At 33.1% G+C, this 24,059-nt stretch overlaps 1 protein-coding gene across 1 annotated transcript in view; it reads right to left on the reverse strand.

The window, feature by feature from the left end:
• Window positions 1–24,059, reverse strand: part of ASCC3 (activating signal cointegrator 1 complex subunit 3) — a 294,604-nt gene that overhangs the window by 263,063 nt on the left and 7,482 nt on the right. Inside the window, exons 2-4 of the mRNA XM_090279704.1 lie at window positions 17,629–17,760; window positions 15,095–15,245; window positions 321–883 (exon numbers count right to left, since the gene is read on the reverse strand). Coding sequence (XP_090135830.1) covers window positions 321–883; window positions 15,095–15,245; window positions 17,629–17,718 — 804 coding nt within the window. The 5' untranslated portion in view covers window positions 17,719–17,760. The remainder of the gene's footprint in view (window positions 1–320; window positions 884–15,094; window positions 15,246–17,628; window positions 17,761–24,059) is intronic.

The raw sequence follows: 24,059 nt of genomic DNA on the forward strand, positions 1-24,059 counted from the left end.
CTATATACTTTTAGGAGGAGGAGGACTACTAATTATCAGTTTAACCACAGATTTAGTTATGACTGTCTCAGTAACCAGGACATGTGAATATTCTAATGACTACCCTCTAACTCATCCACTATTCATTATACTCACAGTCCTCCATTATACTCTTACCGTGTGGAAAGATAAACATGCCTACTATGGAAAACCATTTGGCTACATATTTGACTACTGAAGCACAATATTAAAGATTTTTGTCTTTTGTTTTGCTTACCACCCATGTTTAAAAAGACTATTCCATTAAGAGAGTTCACATTAGTGCAAAAGTTGAACTATACCTCATTTTGAAGTTCGTCACCACTTTTAACAGAAGCAAGCATATCATATAAAGTAAAGCAAAGATCTTCTATTCTTGTTGCTTCCGCCATTTCATTTAAAGTTGCATTTAAGTACTTCTCAACTTCACACCACAACAAGGAGTCATTTGGTTTTTCCACAGGTTTGACCTCTGGGGTGGAATGCTCCCGAAAATGTTCACTCTCCAGAAACCTCTCATAATTTAGGCTGATAGTACTCTGGGGTTCACCATTTATTGGCAGTTCATCAAAATAGTCCAAATCATGCATGTCAAATGAAAATGCTAAATTATTACCAAATAAAACTCTATCACCACATTCCTCTTTTGTCACCTGGACAAGATCAGTAAGACTGTCTTGATGAAAATGAGAAGTAATTCGATTGGCAGCATTACAGGCTGCAGTGGCAGATGATGATGGAAAGGGACCAAACATCTGTTTGATAGCCTTTGTCTCCTTGTGACCAACACAGTCCTTCAAGTGAAATGTCTTGAAGAGAAATGCAGCTGCACTTTCAATGGCTTCTTTTCCATGATCTGTTCCAACTATTCAAAGACAAAAGAAACAGTATTAGCTCAAGTGATTCATGGTCCAATTCACCATTTTCAAAAACCTTACTAATAATATTCTCCTGAGTAAATCCAACAATAAAAGAACCGATAATCAATTTAAGAGCAGAAAAACTCCTAAGTACATTCCCAAATTCCCAAAGAACTGTTATTAGGTAAATAGATCATTATCAGTAATTACCCTATATCTAAGTAGAGAAAGTACCTAATAACAACTCGAAAGCTCTAAAAAGAATCTGAAGCATTAGCTAAAATGTATTTAAAACCAAAATTAAAAAAAACTGATTTGATGACCTAGTTAAATAAACCAAAATAATGTGAAAATAAAAAAGGAATTACAGACGTTTGGAGCTGGAAGGAAACCTCTGAAATCTGTATCTTTCTTTACAATTTGAACTGTAAATCTGAGATGGCAAGAAATAAATTTATATGGTTTCCATTCAAAAGCATTTAATACCATAAAGAATGTACATGAATAGAATAACAGCCACATTATAAAACATAAAAATGAATCTTATTTAAAAGAGACAAGAAGTAAATTTCTTACCAAAGTAATAGGAAGGAGCAACCCCTAATTTCTTTAAGGTATTAATTTCTCATATTCAATATCTTATTTTCTTTAATAAAAGAAAAAGGCTGTATTTGTTTCACAGATTTCAAAGAAAAAAAAAAAGAATTTCAATCTCCAGAAAGCACCAAAATTCAATGTGACTAATCTAAAGTAATACTGGTAAATAGTATTAATAATATAATACACTAGTATCATCTTCCTGAAACCATGGCTGCAATCATACCATATTTGATTACAAATCCTGAGCAGCTTATAAAGCTCAGTAATTCAACCCAAACTCCTATACTTTGATTCCAAGTCATGCCAAAGGCTCACCCATCCTTTTTTATCCAGCCTTATTGGCTATTATACATGTCCTGCTCCAGTCAACAAGAATTTCTTAACATCCAAAAGCCAGGTCCTGTCCCATTCTATGCCTATATTTAACCTTCTTCAAAGCCTCTGTTCAAATCCTACCCATTTTTAGAATCAAGCTCAATTACATCTTTCAAGGTGAGTACAATATTGTGTACACTGTATATTCCCTTATTATACCTAGCCCAAAATAGATGCAACAGAGATTTGCTGAGTTAAACTGAATCCAGGACTCAATGACTCCAGTCAAGTGTTTTTACACTACACCACACTGCCTCGATAACTTCTTACTATACATGGTGTTTACACATATGTGTAGAAAACTAATAATTTTTATGAGTGGAGATAAATAATTTCACAATGTGTATCTATTATTTCCAATTTCTTCCAGTATGAAGTCTATTTTTAGGATTTTAAAGAATTTACAAAACACCATCTGACATAGTACACTTTTAGCATTTAGGAAAATACAAGACAAAAACTATAAATTTAACAATGCTTTTAATTGAGTAGCATTTATGTACATTTTACTAAGTTTATATATGATGCTTGCAGAACTAAGCTTTTGGATAATTTAGGGACTTGATAATTCTACAGATAATTCAACAGGGTTGGGACTACTAAAGTCTTAGCAAAAAAGGAATTCACATTTACAAATTCACTCCCTCTCTCTCTCTATATATATATCTAAGATTATAATATGTATTCTTTTGTAAGGACATTATCATTTTGCATCTTGGAATTATTCTTAAACAATTCAGCAAGAACATTCACATTAAATTATCTCAATTCTTCCTAACAAAATTATCTTTGTCTTACAGATGCTAAAATGGAGACTTACAGTTAAATAATTTGAGAGAGATCAAACAGCCACTTAGTTATTAAACAAGAGTCAAAACCACTTCTATGTCCTAAACAAAGTTCATTGCACTACACTACATTAACTCCCTGTAAATTCCTATAAAGTAGATTTATCTCTAATTCTCATTTACTAAACAAAAAATTTAAAAATCACCTTATAAGATAAAGAAAAAAATGGAATTAACCATTATTAGGTCACTAGTCAAACTACATAACAGCCATACATATGTAGGGCATGGCAAAAGTAGTTTTACAGTTGTTCATATGGTAATATAATAATTAATAAATAATAATACAATAAGCTGTTTCAAGTACTCACAACGGTAAACCTACTTTTGCCTGACCCTGTTTATTGCATGCATTAAATGTAATACAGTGAATCCATATATCTTGCTATAAAATAACCTATACAACATAGTAAGTGGGAGAAAAAGTAAGTTATGAATCCACTTTTGAAGAAAAAAAAATAATTGTAGACCCATAGAAACATCCGCAAAGGTCAAAATTCAGGTTTTCAAACTTCGAATGAGCACTGATTGACTAACATTTGTAAAATTTCAAAATTACATATATTTTAAAAATTTCTCATGTTTCACAAATTTTATTCATTGATTCAACAGCAGCAAAAGATTGTATCTTTCATTTTGACAATGAGACAATGTTAGAATTGGGGGGGGGGTAAAAAAATCCCTATAACTTTTTAAAGAAAGAATTCATGTGATTTATGTTTATCAAAATCATCCATTCAATCAAAATATATACAATTGGCTTAGTCTTTTCCATTTAAAAATATCTCCAGTATAAAATGATATTCAGGATAGAGTTTAACAAAAGCTTGCTTCCTAAGAAAATGTAACAAGGAAGTGTTTTCCTTTGATCACAAGCTACTATTACTCAAAAATTTAATTGGATAAGGTTAAATTTTAAAATGAAATGAATGTGGTCCTCTACTGAGGTTTTAGAAAATGTTTTTCAAAGAATGTTGAGGAATACCTCAACTCAGAAATGTCTGACTGTAAACTATTTTTGGTGAACACATTGTTTTTATAAATTTTACTAACTATAAGATGCAAAATGTCAGATTTACATAGCCTTTTAGAGCCATATCTCAGCACTTTATATCTGAAAATATTTGAGGACAATAATTTTGAGAATGACATAATTTTTAGAAAATATTAAAAATGTTTAATATTAATGTTCATTTATTGCATCTTGTGCTAATTTTGCTTGTATAATTAGAAGGTAAGTTAGTATTTCCTTAGACCACTAATTCTCAAATAGAATGTGCATTATAATCACTGATGGTTTTGTTGAAAGCACACATTGTGGGGCTTCTGCCCCAGAGTTTCAGATTCACTATGTCTGCGGCTGTACCTGAGAATCTGCCTTTCTAATAACCCACCAGGAGATGCCGATGTAGCTAAAATGAGGACCACCACATTTAGGTGAAAACCACTGGCTTAGAACTATTAAAAAACAAACAAACACAGTATCAATCTAAAATTAAAAGAAAAAATACATTTACAATGTATCTCTTCCTCTACTCCCTAAAACTGTAATCTTAGTTGGATAATGGTTCTTCATAAATGTTAATACCCTTGCCTGGTTACTAACTCTCCTCCTGCACAACCTACTCCACATCCTTGAGCTGGACTGCTAAGAATGGACAAGTGTTTACACCACAAAATCATTTCCCAAAAGTGAATCTTCGTACTGCTCTACTCCGTTGTCTAGAAATTCCAGCATTTGAGAAGCACTCTAGGAAACACTATTTGTGACCACTGTTGACTAAGAGCATTCAGCACACAGAGTTTCTCTGGAGCTCTCGAGTGCTAATGCACGCCCCGTGCGCCTTCCAGCAGCCACACACGCCTGCCTCCCCTCGCCCTGGGGCGGACACATGGTCCAGCACTCAAAGCAAGTGCTCAGTCTGCAAGTGATGGTGTAGTCATCTTAGGGGGATGCTGCTGTCCGCAGACCCTGATGACAACACAGCTCAGGACTGGAGCAGGAACTGTGGCCCCAGTCAGGGCAGCGACAAAGGAATCACCCTAACTTGCTAGTACTTAGATCTTTTGGTGACTATAAAATATAAAAGGTGCTTTTAAAACAGAAAAACCATCGGAAGAAAATAAATGCAATTAAATGTCTGACTTGACAAAGCTCTGGCAGTCCCCACTTCCCCTCAACAAACTGGGATTTGAAGGGAAACCTGCGGGAAACCTAAGGGCTTCTCAGCTTCTCCACTGGCCAGCTGAACCAGCATACATTGGCCACAAAGAGGGGGCCGTTTCTAGAGTGAAAATTTGTAGTAAGTAATCATGTTCTTGTTTTCTTACACTATATCCAAAATTAAACATGTTGGATTAAATGAGGATCTTGTTTACAAACCATCTTTTTTGTTCACTTTCCTTTCTATTTCATGCACAATTTAATACCGAGTAATCTTTTAAATAATTTTTAAGCTGAAGCTCTTAGGTCAGTTAATATTTGCTCCCAATTCTGAAAGTGTTTCTGTTTCACACCACTGACTGTGCTAAATTTTGAGAAATATAGGAATTTTAACTTAGCTTTATCCTCAAGATAAAACTTCGTTAAAAAATATACACTAATCAATTGGCAGAAGTCTGAATGCAATTTAACAATCTCCAAATACTTAAGGAAGCTACTCTTGATATCTAAACAAGGGAATATCTAATTTTCTAACCATAAAACACTGAAGAATAATGACTGGAAACCAGAAAACTGGCTTTTTACACCTGGCACTTAAACTGCAACACATTTAAAGAGATACACTTAGGTCACTACAATACTTTTAATTAATAAATACTTGCCCTGCCCACTTCCCAGCAATATTGAGAGAAAATGAAATGTGAAATGTACAGTAAACTCTAAAAATATAATTGGTAACTGACTGCCATAACATAAAACGAAATTTTTAAATAAGAGTGATGACTGAACCATCCTCAATATATAATTTACTTCTATATTTTTCTTTTATTGCAAAATATTAAGAATTAGTTGTAAATCATAACTTCTTAAATAGTCTACTTCAATAGTTGAAAAATTCTTTAAAAGGGATGAGTAGGAAATTTTAATTGAATAAAAATATCCATCAACTGTTTGCATCCTTAATTGCTAAATATCCTATCTGGAAGTTGTCAACAAATGAGTTCCTTAACCAGTTAAATCTTCAATGTTAGTAGGAAATATTTACAAATATCTTTTATACTTATATTTTAATACTGAAATGTTCAAAGCAATCATTTATCTTTTCCTGTTATGTCCAAACTTTAAATGTCCATTTTCCTCCCTACAGTTAATCTGCAACTGTAAATATAATATTAAAACGCTGTATTTGTGTCAAGCTCATTCTGTTCATTAAAAATATAATCAAGGCAGGCAAGCTACTATAAACACGTTATATTTGAATAGAAATTAGCTAACTGATTTTAATTCATAATTACAATTATTTCTTTTACAAATATAAGGAGGAATCACCCCCCCCAAAAAAAAAAACTGGAATTATCTTCTGAAGGGTGGGCCCCTTGTACAGGCTTCCACCATAGGCAAGTGTTCTAGGAACCACCTGTCAGTGGACCAGCTAGCTGGCGTGACCGTGAGAGGCTGCATTCAGCTTCAGTGAATTTTTCTGAAGACTCTCAATATATATGCTCATCTGATAATGGGTGATTTATGAGTGCACCTGCTCACAGCAGGATGAATGTTCAGCCAGCTTTAGCCAAAAATGGCATGATGCCCTTGTCCGACCGCCCCCCTTCATCCAATCTCACCCTAAACAACTTTATTTCCTCAGATGAAAAATGTCCTCAAAGGGAAACCTTATTCCTGATGCGGAAGAGGTGAAGCAACAATGTGGAAGAGGTGAAACAGAAAACAGCAGAAGCACTAAAAGGCATCAAAATCGATGATTTCAAAAATTGTTTTGAGCAGTAGAAAAACGTCTTGATAGGTACACTGCATCAAATGGAGAGTATTTTGAAGGTGACTGAAGTTTAAACATGCAAAAATAAATACACATTTTTTAATAAATAAATTGTGGTTTTTTGGGGTGGGGGGCGGCGAGTCTCCCCCATGGTAAACTACTTGTACCAGCAGAAACAATTTAACTTAAACATACATTATCCCACAATCCCACTGGTTTTTGCCTCTACATATTCACCTCCAGTGCTATTAGTGTACTTTTTAACAAACACAGTATCTAAAATTACCACATGGTGATAACATTGTAATAAGACTATAAAAGCAAGAATTTTTTTTCTTTTTGCATTATACTATCTTTTGAATAATTACCAATTATCAAACAAACTCAATAGAGATAAGCATTTATAATATGGCTTTTTGGGAAATAAACTGAACAATATATGTGAAAGTAATTTAATATTGGCTAATATAAAACAATGAGATTCATTTTTTTTTAGTATATTAAAACTCTTGTACATCAAAAATCCTCCAGTAAAACCTTGCGTTAAGCAGGCAAAGTATTTTAGAAATGTTTAATATAGTAATTTGAAGGAATTGCTTAGATGTGAAGATTATTCCTACCCTTTAATAGAAATTACTGCCTCAGGGTGAGCAAATAATGAAAAGAAAACAAACAGAGAAACACAGTTGGTAGTAAAAAAGAATAGTAGTACAAGAGATTAAAAAGAGGCCAAGGCAATTCACCATGTTTTAAAGTCAGCCATTTAATTTTATGTATATTTGTTACAAAATGTGAATACTCATCTAACAGTGTAGACTTGAAGTTAGCATCCAGCCACTATATTACCATCTCTAGTATTATAAAATCCTGCATCAAATTACAATTTGACTTTCCAAACAACGAAACAGCTAACATAGAAGTTTTGATTTTATATATAAGCTTCCTACAACAAAACCATTATTTTGAGCATTGCAAACTCATAAAACTGTATCTTTCAACAAATCACATAGCTCACTGAGATTTAACTGTCATTTTTTAATATCCAAGAAAAAAATTTTTACAGATGAAAGTATACATAATGCAACATCCATTTACCAGATAGTACTTATAGACTTAACCTTAAAAATTCCTCTACTACGGAATGCAGCATAAATTTTCTTATGCTTCAGGAATCATAATTTATAAATTAATAATAATAATATATTGATAAACTAAAGCAAACAGTAAAGAGTTGATCCTATTTCTAACTCTTGCCATTGCTACTACTTCCATCCAATTTATAGCTGTTTTTGCCATATCCACACAAATCAAAACTGCCTGTTTACACAGCCAATATATTAGCAAAATCATCTATGATTTTCATTAGGTTATTCAGCTCTTTTATTTTGTAATATTTATGATGTACAGGAGCAAACAACTCTGTTCCTGAAACATTCAAAACAGAATCTGAATTCTGTCCCAGTGTCAATTTCCTTCTTTATGAACTCCTTCCTGACTTAAAGAAGCAGAGTTCCTGTCATTTTTACACCAACCACATCGTCATTGGGCATATATATCTATCATAACATATAACCACACAGAGAAACTATTTGTTCACTAATGGTTACTGTTACATCTAGGCTATAATAAAATTATTCAGACAGACATTTATCAGGCTTTACTCAAGGCACTTTGTAATACTGCTTCACATCACAACAATTATACAAAGAATTAACATCACCATATTATATATGAGGAAACAGGTTTACTGGTTTTTATTAGCTACTCACTAGCAAATGACAGAATTAAATTTGTACCCTACATATTAACTGATAACTTGAAGTTATCATAAGGTATAGGAAAATAATTTCACGAAAACTTAAAATTGAAAATGAAATAAAGATGGTACAAAATACAGTTGCACATATTCTAAACATTAGCTTACTGTATCCATCCATGTATCTAAAAATAAACTATAAGAAGGTAGTTTATTACAGGAATGCAAAGGTGGTTCAATTGTTAGAAAATCTAGTAACATAGTCTACTTTTTACTCAAAGAATAAACTATAAATTTTAATGTAGTACGATTTACGAGTCTTTCCCTTTATGAGTGCTTTTGTTTTAATAAATGTTCCCACATATAAAGATCAAGATCTTCTACATTATCTTTTAGAAGACTGTTTTGAGCTTCATGGTTCATTTTACAATCAGCTTAGAATTATCTGTCTAGGTACATGTTTTCATATATATATATATATGTATATACATATATGAACAGCCACCCCCCCCCCACACACACACATTTGACTCAGCACCACGTACTGAAAAAAGAGCCACATTTCCCTACTTCATGGCCTTCATGATAAATGAAGTGCCCTAGTACCTGTGGGTTCAGTTTCTGGATTTTTTTCTATTCCAGTGGTCTGTCTCTCCTTAGATGAATACCCTTAATTACTGACCTTTGTAATGAGTCTTAATATCCAAGAGAGTAAGCTCTTCCTCTAGTTTTCAAGGTTGACTTGGCTGCTCTTTGCTTTTGAATTTCTATATGACTTTCAGATTGTCAATTTCCACACATAAACACACATCCTCAAAAACAAGCCTGCTGAGATTTTGATTGAGAACATGCTGAAATCTGTAGCCTAATTTGGACAAAAATATCTTTATAACAGTGACTATTCCAATTCTTTGTATAGTTCTCCATTTATTTAGGTCTTCTGTAATTTCTCCCAGTAATATTTTAGTTTTCTATGAGAAAATTTTGCTAATCTTTAATTGTTTACTTCTAGGTATTTTTTTTTTAAATGCTTTTGTAAATGGCATTTTTTAAAAAATTGCTGCTGGTACATAGAAACAAAATTGATATTTATATTGACCTTGCTAACTTCATTTTCTAAAGATACAGTTATGTGAATAATTGCAGTTTTTAAGAAATCTTTATGCTTTTTTCTTGCCTTATATTAGCAAGAACCTGAAGTACAGTGAGAATTTGAAGTGGTGACAGGTATTCTTGTTTAATTCTCTGTATCAGAGGGGAAGCTTTTCAACAGTGCATCATTAAATGTATTTGACCTAGGTATTTTCTTTTTCACATTCTTTATCAAATTAAGTTTTCTTCTATTCCTAGTTTGCTAAAAATTTTTTATAATCAGATTTTAGATATTCACAAAATGCTTTTCTTCATCTACTGCATAATCATGCGACTTTTAAACCTTTACTACTTCATACAAATCACACTACTTTTCCCTATTTCTGAACCCAATAATTAACATTTTGTGCATTCATGTTCATTTGCGTTCCCTCTCTCATACACACATCTTGTGTTTTTTTTATTTTTTCTTTTTAACTGACAACACTGCAGCAAGCTCATATTCAGCGATATCTAGCACATATATTCCAATTTCTATGATGGTTCCAAAAATATCTTTATAATTTTTTCTGATTCAGTATTCAACCAAAAATAATACATTACATTTAAATATTATATGCTTGTAACCTTTAATCTGCAATATCCTCATACCTTTTTAAATGACATTATATGAAATTCCCCTGTAAAACCATTAAGGCATATGTATTTTTCTACATGATAGCTTTAGTAGTGGTTAATTGTTTTTGACTTCATTTGAAACAATTTTGTTAGATTGTATTGTGACAGCTGTCATATCAGCATACATTTAAAAAAACAAAATTTGGTGAATTTTTGTGCAGCCATTTTAATATTGAAGGTGACAGAAACTACACAACATTTTTGGCATATTATACTTTATTATTTCAAGAAAGATAAGAACACAACTGAAACACAAAGAAAGATTTGTGCAGTGTATGGAGAAGGTACTGTGACTTACTGAATGTGTCAAAAGTGGTTTGCAAAGTTTCTTGGTACTACTGACATTCTGGCCAAATAATTCTTTGCTGTGGGGCTGTCTTATGCATTGGAAGATGTTTAGCAGCACCCCTGGCCTCTACCCACTAGAAGCAATAGCAGGAGAGAGCCAGCATACTCAAAATATCCAGATCAATAGAGTTATTGGTGAAAATGAAATATATGTTTTATTTTATGGGGAAAACCATATGAACTTTTTGGCCAACTCAACAGATTTCTTAATGTGAAGGTGTTTAATTACAAATTGGATTTAATAGTCAAATATTCAGATTTTCTGTTTCCTCTTTTGTCCATTTTAGTTGTCTTAGTCCTTTGAATCTGTCAAAAGCTCTGTTCATCTTCACATCCTCCTCTTTTTCATCTGGCCTCCTCTTCTGAAATAGACAGTTACCTCCAAGAAAAAAGTGGCCCAAATGCCAGTATCACATTTTCTGGGTTTATTTCTGCTTCCAGATCTTGGCCCCATAATTCTTCACTGCTTTGGAGGTCCTATGATTCAGACAAATAGTTTTCTATTTTACAGTTTTTCTATTATTCTCAGTAGAGAATTGTTCCAAATTACCCTGTATGCCAATATATGGCAAATGCAACTCTGAACTTTTTTGAAATCCACGATTTTCAAGATAGCTGTTTTTTACAAAACTCCCGAAAAACCTCCTGCCTTCCAATACTCAACAGACCTTTATTATCTTAAATGCCTACCCTTACTTCCATAGATAGAATTGCCAGATTCTACTAGTATCTTTATTTACCACCTTCTCCAGTCATTGCTTTATAAACTGCTTTCATCTTTGGTTTTCATTCCTCACTTTTTTACAGCAAAATCTTATTTCCTTGACACCTCAAAAAACATAATAGATTCCCAAATTCCCTAAACCACACTTTGTAAGTCATCCCTGCCCAACCTACCTTTTGATTCAAACTTCTCTCAAAGAAAAAGTTATTCAAGGTAAAATGCATAAAAACATCAAAACCCAAATAAAGCAGGGGTTATAAATTAGAAAAGGCAAAACAAATAGTCTGTATATAGCAAAGCAATGTAAAAAGGATTTAAAAAAGCAAAACAAAACCTAATTCACTTATGGCTGAGTCCTGATTTGTATCCAGACCAGAGTAAAGTCATGAGATCACCCTATTCTGGCCTTGAGAGAGATTCAGTTACAGAGCTGATTAGGGAAATGTCTCTCTACTGACTTTCCCACCATTCTTGACCCCTATTCTAGCTTCTATCTATGCTGTGAAAATCTTAAAACTCCTGTAATAATACAGGAAAATCAACCTCCTAAAATAATAATTTAGAACTGTAAGTAGCATAGATACATGCCTAGTACATGATTCATTTTACTGACAGCTACTTGCAATCTTGGCCCCTTTTATTCTGAAAAATGTTTTTATCTGAAGCACATAAAATGTATTGACAAAGTTTCATTGTGCACAGACTACATCTTAATATAACTGTTACTTCTTCAAAATCCCTAGAGGAGGTAGCAATGTCTACAATGAATATTTGGATAAACTAAAATTAGGCGCCAAGGATACTACAGTTAAATAGTTAGTAATAGTTAGAAGTATTTCCCCAAATGAACACAATGGGGAAAGTTATTACACACATAAATGACAAAGGAAAAAAACAGTAATCACTGTTCAGGAAATTAAGACAGTAAACACTGCGTATGTTAGAAGTAAAGCTTGCTTGTGACAGAATGGAAAGAAATGAAAAGTACATTGCTTCAACTCATAAAGGAGCTTTTCTAATGTCCATTCTAAGGAATATAGTCTAAAGAGTAAACTGAGAATAAAAATGAGCTTTGCTTTGCTTTTTACAAAGATCAGTCTAGTCACAGTGAAGAAGATAAAGAAAGAGGGCTGAGGCAACAGACTAATTCAATAGTTCAAATATCAAATAGTAAAAGCTTAAACTAGGGGATGGTAAATATGTAGAGGAAGTGATTTTAAGAGCAGCTGAAAAGCAGATTTGACAGAACTTGACAAGAAAAATAAAGAATCTATAATTTCCTTCATGTTTCTGTTTCAGAATCTGGGTCTAGGCCTACCTTCACCACAAATTAACCATGGGATTCACTTAACCTTTATGAGCCCTGTTTTCTCCACATACAAAATGAAAGGATTGGACAACATGTTCCCTGATGTCCCCACCAGCTTAAAATACGTATTATTCTAACTAGTCAATGTGCAGAGTCTTAAACAAGTACCTCATATTATTATATCCTATTCAATTAAAACATAAGTGATTGTTCTTTTTACTTTATTCTCTTGCTCTACATTTTTAATAAAATTACACCAAAAATACCTGTGCTAAAAGAGCGATGTAAGAGAAATAACAAAGACGTATTTACCATAGACTAATCTTTTCAAAGCTGCTAGTTTTAATTATATTTCAAGTATCAGCAGTATTTTCATATTCTGGCCTCTGACTACAAGAAATGGAAAGTATGTAGGAAAACAGAATGATAGCTGACTATTAGGCAACTATTAGTTTCACTAAAGTTAATAATTATTTAACTTAACCATAGCATTAAAAAGCATATATAACAGAGCATTTACCTAAATCCAACCTTAAATTTTATGTCATAAAAATATTTTTATGCAACATGGCATCTTAAAATAATCAATTCCTTAAATGATTAAGTCAACAGATTAGTCCCTGAGTATGAATCAGATGTTTCACCAACAGGGAAAATTCCTAGGCTTATGTTCAATGACTGATATTTAAAACATTGATTATTGACGTGTTAGATATATTCAAGAAGTAGTCTGAAGGGCAATTTTTTAAACTTAATTTCTACATTATTTATATCAAGAAATAATTTAGTTTTGGTACTAAATAAGCTCAATATTTTACTACTTTTTTTGCTAAATATTCTGAGGCATTATTATAATGAAACTAAAGAAGAGGAAGAAAACTACAATGTTTGAAAAGTACTTTATTAGACCACCTCACCCTCACCCAGTAGCCGTAACATCTTAAAAATAAAGACAGTGAATGAAGTCCAGAGGGTTAGGACCCTAGTCCAGGTGATCAAGGTAGACTGGAGACTGCAATTTCCCTACTATTTTCCAACAAATCCAACTGCCTCTGTATTCTTAAAATATAAAATGTGATTATATGCCAAATGCTACCACAAATTTCATCAAAGTGTGCTCTATTTCCCCTAGGCTTCAGCAAACTCAATTTTTACTAATGTTTTTGAACTTCAGAAGATCATCTAAATGCACAAACATACATGGCATTCATTTTGTACTTTCACAACTTAAAACAGTAAGAACATTAAATTCAATATTATACTAACTGCAAACCAATGAAAAATAAATGATATAAAAATATCTGAAAAATACATTTAAAGATTTGGTGAGCATAAACAAGAAGTCTTCATGTGTATGAAGTATCGAAAACACCCTTCAAAGCCGGTATAAGAAAGAAAACTGCCAACCAGCATATGGTAATGATTTTTCTCTTTACCAAGAAATCACCTGAGAAAACTTTTATCATATATTTATCAAGTGAAACTTCATTAAGATCCTAAAACACACAGGTACTATTCTAAGCACTGAGAGTGGGGTGTTCAACAAGAAAAATAAGATCCTATTCTCATGAAACTTATACCCTAGTGGCAAAACAAAGGTGACAAATAAGCCAAATATCAGACAATGATAAATGTTATGGAGAAAATGTTCCCAAGGGTTAGAAGATAAAAGAGTGGGTAATAATCTAAGATTGGGTGGTCAGTGAGGGCCTCATTTAGGAAATAATTTTTTAGTTGAGATCAGAATAACAAGAAAGGATCTACTCACTCTAAGATTAGGGCAGAAGATCATTCTCAGCAAGGTAAACAGCAGACCCCAAAACAGGCACCAACTTGGTGGGTCTGAGGAAGTGAGAAAAGGTCATGTGTCTGAAGCAGTTAGTGAAGGCAAGGATTAGTCGAAGTCAGAAAGAAAGGTGGATGCAGGTTACACAGGGCCAGGATATTGGTTTAAACCTTTTGCAGGTAACAAACCTGAATTAGAAAAATTTACAACTACAGTAGTATTAACTATGCTTTTTAGTTATCAGAGTCAGGAATGTGATAATAAATATCAATGAACAAACTCAGATGTTTTACCAGAGTCATTATTTTGTTTTCAACAAACTTGGGAAAGTAACATGTTAAGTATATAGTAATTACAATCTTTAATTAAAATTTCCACCGAATATAACCAATAGATGAGAATGTTAGTGTATAACAAGACTTGAAGTAAAGTTCAACTTCAGTGTTGCCTCTCACTAAGATGACTTTTAAGGTTTCCTTCAAGCTACATTAAATTTTTGATTTACCCTATTCTTATTGCAAGAGTGGTTTTCCAACTCTAAATTCCTATAAATCCTTCATGTTTGATTGTATTAAAAATTACTTGTTTACTTTTACCTCCCTGACTCTACCCTAAACTCCTTAATAAATAAGATGGTCTCTCATTAATTATAAATACTTGTTTGGAAATTTTAGCTTTTAATTAAATTACCCATTTGGTAATTTAAAGCAAAATGTATTTTCGAACCTTAGTGGATTTTTAATAAACAAAACAAAACTATACCTATTTGTTTTGCAGCCTGCAGTATATCTTTTAAGTCTTCATTTACACTTTGCAGTTCACTCTTCTCCAGTTTTTCATTCAAAAATGTTACTATCTTCTCCCATGTCAGGTCAAAACCTACAATTTGTTCATGAAATTTAGTCCGCTTTATCTGAAAGACATAATATAATACAGAGACACACTGGTTAAAGGTTTTCTCAAATCCATCACCTACTGCATGTTTTGCATTACATTATATAACTTGGTACTACCCACAAGAATTCAAAATTTTATCTATTCACATCCATATTTTGGCTCCCAGAAGGAACCTTATTTGAATAAGATTAAAAACAATCTTGTTCATTTAAAAGATAGGTTTAGTAAGTTTTTTTAGTTTTAATCACAATGACTAAACATTATAAAATTATTTTCATACAACAAAATAAAAAGCAAAAAGTCCTACTATCAAATGACAATTGGTAACATGTACCTCTCTTCTATCTTTCCTTTGTTTTTAACAAAGCTTAGGCCATTTTATATATAAGAACTTATGTCATGCTTTTGCTGAAAGGCATTAAAAAAATTTGGATTCCTCTGATGAGTTCAATGCATTCAAATCAGCATTGCTTCCCTAAGTATGATACTAGAACAGAATAGGCATCCAGGAGATTCTTATCTATACACATTTTTTTCTTAAGATTACAAATCTTTTATTTCTCAAGAACTGAAACAGAAAGCAGTAAAATGTTTACTTCATAACACTGGCCTTGATAAACTTCATGAGGCCCTTGAATAAATGAAAAAGCAGTGGGTCAGACAGAAAATTTTAATGTTCCTCTTGGTTGTACTGATAATATTGAATAATCCACTATTACTTCCCTGCTTCAGTTTTCTAATTTAAAATGGAACTAACTAATCTGGGTTTAAGGAGAGAAAAATGAGCAAATGTAGAGATGAAATAAGATTAACCATAAATTGAATTAAGTTGTTACAATGGGTCACACTACATAAAGGTTCATCTCTTCTCTCTCTTTTGTATATGTTAGATATTTCCAAAGATAAAAAGTTAAATTAAAATGATGCTCATTATATCTTCCACTTTCTTTCCTCAGGGGAAAAAAGGTGTGTAAAAGCCTATAAGAATAAATGAAATGATATGGGATAAACTTGTAGTCCTTGTCACTTCCAAATTTTAAAATCTTCTGTTGTATATCTAATATAAAAGCACCTGTAAAGGAACTTGGTGAGGAGAAAAAATAATTCCAGTTTAAGGTAGCAATATTAATTAATTGTATAGACTATATCCTTATTTTAATTGTTATGAAAATGCAAAACAGCTCCCATTCTAAAAAATGGTTAACTGCTTTGTTGTAGCAAAATTCTCTATCACCTTTAGAGGGAAAAAAAACTACCTAAAGACTGTTACAGATATTTTTTTCCTACTATTAATCTTTAAATAAAGATATTAATCATAAAACTGCATAAGGACTTTTTATTTATTTATTTACTTTTTAGAAAGAGAGGGGAAGGGGGAAAGAAAAAGAGAAAGAGAAAAACATTGATTTGTTGTTCCACTTATTTATGCATTTATTGGTTGACTCTTATATGTGCCTTGACTGGAGATCGAATCCACAACCTTGGCATATCAAGCCAACACTCTAACCAAATGACCTACCCAGCCAGGGCTGCACAAGAACTTTAAGCAATAAAATTCTAACTGATTAGGAAACAATATTAATGTTCTATAATGAAGTCAAATAAATCAGCAAAGTGACTGGTTTATTTTTTTTAAAGATTTTTATTTATTTATTTTTAGAGAGAGGGGAAGGGAAGGAGAAAGAGAGGGAGAGAAACATGTGCGAGAGAAACATCCATTAGTTACCGCTTACACACCCACAACTGGGGACCTGGCCTGCAACCCAGGCAAGTGCCCTTGACCGGGAATCGAACCTGCAACCTTCCAGTTTGCAGGGCAGCACTCAATCCACTGAGACACCCCAGCCAGGGCATGACTGCTCTTCTTAAAAAACAGCAAAGGGTGAGTTCCTTTATATACTATATTATGTGACTCATTCCTTCATTAAGTACAGTTCATATACCTTCAGGACTATAAATCCCACAACCAATTATAAAAACCACACAGAAATCAACTGTGAGGCCGGATACTGAGTTTGAAAGAGTAAAATTTATATTTCCGATGTTATAGTACAGACATTGTTTCTCTCTATCAAATAGGTATTTTACCAGAGATCTAAAAACTTACTCAGATAATCCAGGGGTAAATAACTGGATTAAATTACAAAATTAACTGTGGCAGGAATCTTAGCAATATAAAAATTAACAAAGGATTCAATACCATAGTTCTGATTAGTCTCTTTGACAATACAGTCATATGTGCTTAAGATAAAAATTCCTATTAAAAAACATCAGTATACATATTTCCCTCTTAGTAGATAAAACATACAATTTTAATCACACAAAACTAAGAAAAAGAATGTCAAATATTTGCCTGCATCCTATGTTTATAACGGTTTTCATCTTTTAAAAAAAATTACCTTTAAGTCAGCTACTTCTTCATTGTAATTATCTTGCTTGGTGACATTTGAAAAGGAGCGCAAGGCTCCTGTGAGCCGGGGTAAAGTCATCTATTAATTTAATCAATGATCCATACAATGAGAAACCTGAAACTGAAATAAAACAAGTTGATATTTATCTGTTGAGGGCCAGTGGGAGAGGTAATCAAACTCAACAAATTGACGTATACGAGAGAGAAAAAAATATTAGTTTAAAAGCAATTGTTATCAGTGTTGAATAATTCTCCTGACACATTTTGTACACATGAAAGTTTCCATTTTATTTTTTTAATAGCACACTGGCTACACTTGGAGAAAGGAAAAAGAAACAAACAAAAACACGTGTGTGAGTACACTACTATAACATCCCTTCAAAACGAGTTCTACAGATTCCAAAGCGCAGGTCTCAAATATTGCATTACTACTGACAATGATACTGAGAGAGGGGAAGGAAAGCACTTGCCCACCTTTTCTTCAATTTTGTTTTATGCTCACTGATTTCATCTTACATAATCCCATGTTTTAAGAGTCCCACTGCTTTGCTTTTTTTTTTTTTTTTAACATGTATTTTTCTCTTGAAAAAGTATGTCTGCACCTAAGAGCATTTGCATTAGTTGATTTCTGCTTGGAATGCTCTTCCAATGTTCATATAGCTGACTCCTTGATACACAGGTCTTGGCTTAAAGATTTGAAAGGGGCCTTTCTTGACCAATCTAAGACAGTTACTGTCTATTAAAGCATAAAATTTCAATTCTGTTTTATAGCACTAATTAATATTTGACATTTATTTGTTTATTTACTTATGTGTTGTGTTACCCAACAAAGAGTAAGGCTCATGTTTTTGTCACTCAATAATTATTTGGTAAATAATAAAAGGAAGAAGGAGGGAGAAAAACAATGGTAACAGGAAGACTGAAGAACAGGAAAGGAAAGAATTCAAGTAGTTGAGAAAGGGAAGAACTCCCAGGGAAAGAAAGAAGTCAGATGGCTTGATCTAATCTTTTTTACACGTTGACAACTTTCTGGCATATAGACTAATAATATTTACTATGAGGGGAGTCCTTATCTATGGAATACTCTCAGTTTATCCCGGTTTAAGAATGCTTATTGGCTCCCCAGAGAATGTCACAGAAGCTACACAAGTCTTTAGAACAGTTCACAATTGGGGATATTTTGGACTCTATGGGTCATTTGGCAATATCTGGTAACATTTTAAGTTGTCACAACTGGGGAAATACTAATGGCTTCTGGCGGGTACATGCCAATGATGCTGTTAAACATCGTGTAATAACACAAGATGGTCTCCTGACAACTAAGAATTACCTAGCCCAGCAACTTGCAGCCGTGTGCCATGGCAAGGAAACTGGTGTAACGCAAGAAAAATTTTAAACATTTAATACCTGACAGTTTAGTCAGGGGCACTGACCTCTTTTCCAGTAGAATTTCAAATTTAAAAAAAATGACAAAATGACAACAGCCTATACAACAATAGCTGTCTGGTGTGAATAAATCAAAATTATGCCTATTCTTTTTTGTCAGATGGGCAAAATATATATTTTTTGGTGTACCACTGAATTTTAGTAATTAGTTTACGTAAGAACGGAGTAACTCAGAAGGCCATTAAGACGCAGCGAGCAAGAAAAAGGAAGTTTATTGGGAGAATCAGCAAGCAGGGAGGGAGCCATGTTGTGGGTGGCTTCGACTCTGAACTCCTAGGGGAGGAGGGGGTTGCTTTATACAGGGAAGAAAAAAGGAAGTATTGAGTTCAGTGGCCGTCTGGTTATCTTGCAGCTGTAAGTACAACAGGCTGATCAAGGCCAAACGCGGCTGGGTTTGATGCACCCTGCTATTGCAGGGCACTCCCGGCCCAAAATACCATTATCTTCCAGGCAGCTGCAGGCGGATGGGGGGACAGCACGGGAACTGAGGCTGTCAGCTTATAATGTGCCATGAGATGAAAAGGCTGAAAAATTGCTAATCTAGCCCCAAAATATCAATAGTGCAAAGATTATGAACCTCCACTCTAGAGTCAAAAATAGAGATGTTTTATAACATAGATACTTCCCACAGTATGAAAAGACTCAAGAACCTCAATTAAGAGATCTCACTGATTATTTTGGGCCAAGAGCATGTGTCCAATGTGGGGCCATATAGGATGTCTCACACAACTCCCTGCTTCTGTTCTTCTTGATTGCTTATATCTTTGATGTTATTACAAAATTTAATACTTGGAAAAATCTCTCCTATATTAGAATAATTAGATATAAAATAACTGTGTGAAATGTTTATCGGGATGAGATAAATTAAAAATAACGAAGACTATAATAAGAAATGACTAAGAAATTTTAAAAATATAATGTTTAGAATTAAATATACTTGTTAAATTTAGTAACAATCACTGGATAGGTTAACCGACAGATGAAACACAGCTAAAGAAAGGTGAAGATCTGGAAGAGAGAAAGAGATCTGAAGAAATATGCTGTTACAAAGGACAAAGTATAGGTTAAGGAGGACAGAGAGAAACCAGTCCAAATATATCAATACTCACAATAAATACAAGTAAATTAAACTTAACATTCAAAATACTCACAGACTGAATTAACTGAATATCAATCAAAAAAACACTAGAGCTATACCTAAAGCATAGGACAAAGGAAGGTTGAAAGTTAATGCATAAAATAAGATCTTCCTGTAAAAAATAGTGAAAATATCAAATCAGACATAATAAAATTTAAAAAATATATATCATTAGGAATTTAAAAATCTCTTCATAATAGTAAAAGATACAGCACTAAGAAGACATATAAAACTTTTGATTTTATAGGTACGCTCTGATGAAATAGCCTTAAAATAAGCAGACCTCCAGAAGAAAGTGACAAGTCCAACATCAAAGTGAAAGTTTAATAATTGGTCAATTATTGAAAGGTTAAATCAACAACAACAAAAAATCAGTAAAGAATAAAAGACCTGACCAGTGAAATTAGTAAGGTTAATTTAATGAACATATTCAGAAATTTATACCTAATGATTAGAAAATATATATTCTTCTCAAGTATACCAGTAATAATTTAAAATGGTCTATGTCGACTAAGCCATAGAGGAGGAGAGAAATCTCAAAGGATTTCAACAAATAAGTATCAAAAGTTGGTAAACATTTTCTGTTTAAAGAGAGACAGTAAATATTTCAGGTCTGGCAGGTCACCAGGCAGTCTCTGCCCCACAGTCTTTGCTTTATTATTATTATTTTTAACAACACGTTGAAAGTATAAATATCATTCTGGGCTCAAGGTGACCAAATTAGTTTTCTGACCCCTCCATATAGGTCACATTTGCTGAACAAAATAAAATTAGATCAAAAATCAGAAACAAAAGATAAAGAAAAAAAGAAACACAGATGACTGCATTAAAGATCAGGAAATAATTGATATCAGAAAAGCTAGGGGAAAAAAAGTTGAATTCTCTATATCACACTAAAAAAATTAATCAGGAAAATAAAATGATTCATTTTAAATTTCAATTACCCATTGGGAATGGATTCTGGACAGCATTTCTGGAAACAAACTGATTCGGGGGATCATATCTATATTTTAACACTTCCTGAAGCATGTGGAAGAAGAAATCAAGTCAGGAGTAAATGGAGAGCACCGAGAAGACATTCTGTAACTATAGTATGCATGGAAGTCAGCTGGAGGGCTTCTCAAATTGCTGAGCCCCACCATGCAATTCTCTGATTCACCCCCAACTTCCTGATTCAGCAGATAAGATGGCACTGAAATGGGGCACTGTCAAGATCAGAATTCAGAAACTATCAACCTTATATATATAATCCTCTACTATGCCTCTTCAAAAGGAGGCCATATTCCATGGTAAATCCAAAAGATAATTTTTACCTTTTATTTCTTACTTGCATTGTACTTTATTTCCACCAATTAGTTATTTGAATTACCCCATCACAATAAACCAAATGAAGGGTATAAAAACAATAATACTGGAGACTCAGCCCACTTTTCACATACTGCACAGATGCTCTAGAATGAATGGAGAATAAGCAACATGAATATGGTGCTTCCTTAGATTGCTTCAATTACCATATGCATCTCAAACTGTGAACATCTTGCTGCATTGCAGGACTCCAATGTTTAAAACTATGTTCCCTTTCTAAAAAATATATACAACATGGCCATTAAATATAAGCCAACTTTTTCACCTGGGTTATCTGAAGAAATTGTGATATGTTCCAAGTCAGGAGGAAAAATATGGCTGTGTAGAACATGTTGAGAGACAGTATGTTGTGACAAGCTGGTGTCCTAAGGGATTTTCAAGGGAAATTTTAATTAGCCATTAATTCTACCCAGTAAGTTCATTTTAGATCCTAATTCATTCTTAAGCAAGAAGCAACTGCTCATGAATGTTTCTAATAACTGTTAGAGCATGGACAACAGAGAAAGCAAGAGAAAGATAAACATACAGGATGGAGCAAAAGTAGGCTTACAGTTAGTGTATGGAAAATAATACAATTATTAATAAATAATACAAGAATAAACTCTGTTTTGCATACTCACAACTGTAAAGATATTTTTTACCCCACGCTGTATATACTTTATATAAGTCAAAATACATAATAGTCTGTTAAAAAATTCATATGAGGTTTTTATACCCCAACTACTTTATACTCAAAGGTGGGGGGGATGGCGGGGTAAAACTAGACAGGTTCATAACCATAAATCAAATTGTCTTTGTATTATATAAACCCCCACAGTTATATTAATTTTATTTAACAAAGAGTAAGGAAAGCTTTTCTTTTAAATGCCCTTGGGAAACAACTGGCTAGAATAACACCAGCACCAGATGAGAACAAGAATCGTTAGAAAGAACATCCCACAAGGATCAAACAAGCACATATACTACTCTAGAGAACACATGGAGCAGACCCACTACATGCTAGGCAAAGCGTATTTTATTTCTCTCCACACTGGTCCAGTGAAAAAGGTCCTCACCCAGATTATCTTGAGCAAAGCAAAATTCTCATTCCAGCTCAATCTATGAGCCTCTGAGAGACAGATCCAAGAAATTTATGCCTGTCCCTTAATAAACCCAGAAAAGATTAACCTGAATTGAAACCATGAGTACCTCTTCTCAACAGATATCCTCATACACCAAACCAGAACTCTAGTGATGCTCTGGAACTAGCCTTAGCTATTTAGAAAGAAAGGGTTTTCCTGAGCTTGCACACTTGTTCCTCTGTACCCCAATGACATTGAGCGCCATTACATTCCTCAATAAGAGCTCTGTAACTGATGACCCTTTAGAAATCTGATTCAAGTTTACCCAAAGAACTAGAATTATACATTCAAATCCAAAAATATTCATCAAAGAGTGTGATGGCCTTAATCTTCACTTACTGTTTTGTGCAAAGTAGAGGAAATTCTTTAAAAAGCTCTAACGCTGACACTATGCAAAAGAAACTGGCACACACTTGGTAATAGCAGATGAAATCTCTCCACCCCTCTCTCAATAGAGAAAAACTAGACACTAAAATCAGGACTCAATTGAATTAATGTAGTAAACAAGAAATATAAAAACAGATAAGCAAAGTACTAATTCATCAGGTATTATGAACTAGATCAAATATATAGGTAGTAAGAATTCTGTTGTACTACAATTGTACTTTATAATTTACTTGACCTTTCTGAAAGTATAATATGTATTTCCATGACCATTATGTAACATTCTGGTCTGAACTGCTTATTTCAATGTTTATGAATAGAAACTTAATTACTTATAAAAACAGGGTATTCTCTTTCCCTTTGTATCAGTCAGAAATATGCCCCCACAAGAATATTTTTATGTGCCTGTTCTGGGCTGAACTGTCATATTCCATTCTGTGCTACTCACAGCTTTCTAAACTGAAAATTTTTTGTAAGGGCCAGGTCCATATATGTGGGTGTATATACATATTTACATATATTTTTCCCCATCATTTATCCCCCATACCCTCTTCTACCTCCACCCACCCTCTTCCCCCTAGCTGTCCATGTCCGTAAGTTCTTTCTTATATTCTAAGGTATTTTGCTTAGCAACAAATCATGTAAACTACAACTCAAGAGGAAAAACAGGTTTTTTCAGTGACACCTCCAAGTTTTAAAATTTAATTACTGAAAGAAGCACCATACTTCAAAAACTATTAACCATTAGGAACATAATCTTTGAAATTCACTTTCTCTGATGTTTTAAAAATTACAGCATGTGACCTTAAATTTTCTAATAGTAATGTAATCATTTCTCTATGGATTGCTGTTCAACAATTTTTACAGTGAAGATATCAGAAAAATCATGTTTGTTGACTTTTAATAAAAATGACATCTTATAGGTTGAACAATGATGTTTTTCAATGTTTTATAAAATTGTCCATA

This window comes from Furipterus horrens, unplaced genomic scaffold (genome assembly GCF_987537825.1).
Source record: "Furipterus horrens unplaced genomic scaffold, mFurHor1.1.pri manual_scaffold_6, whole genome shotgun sequence".
NCBI lineage: Eukaryota > Metazoa > Chordata > Mammalia > Chiroptera > Furipteridae > Furipterus > Furipterus horrens.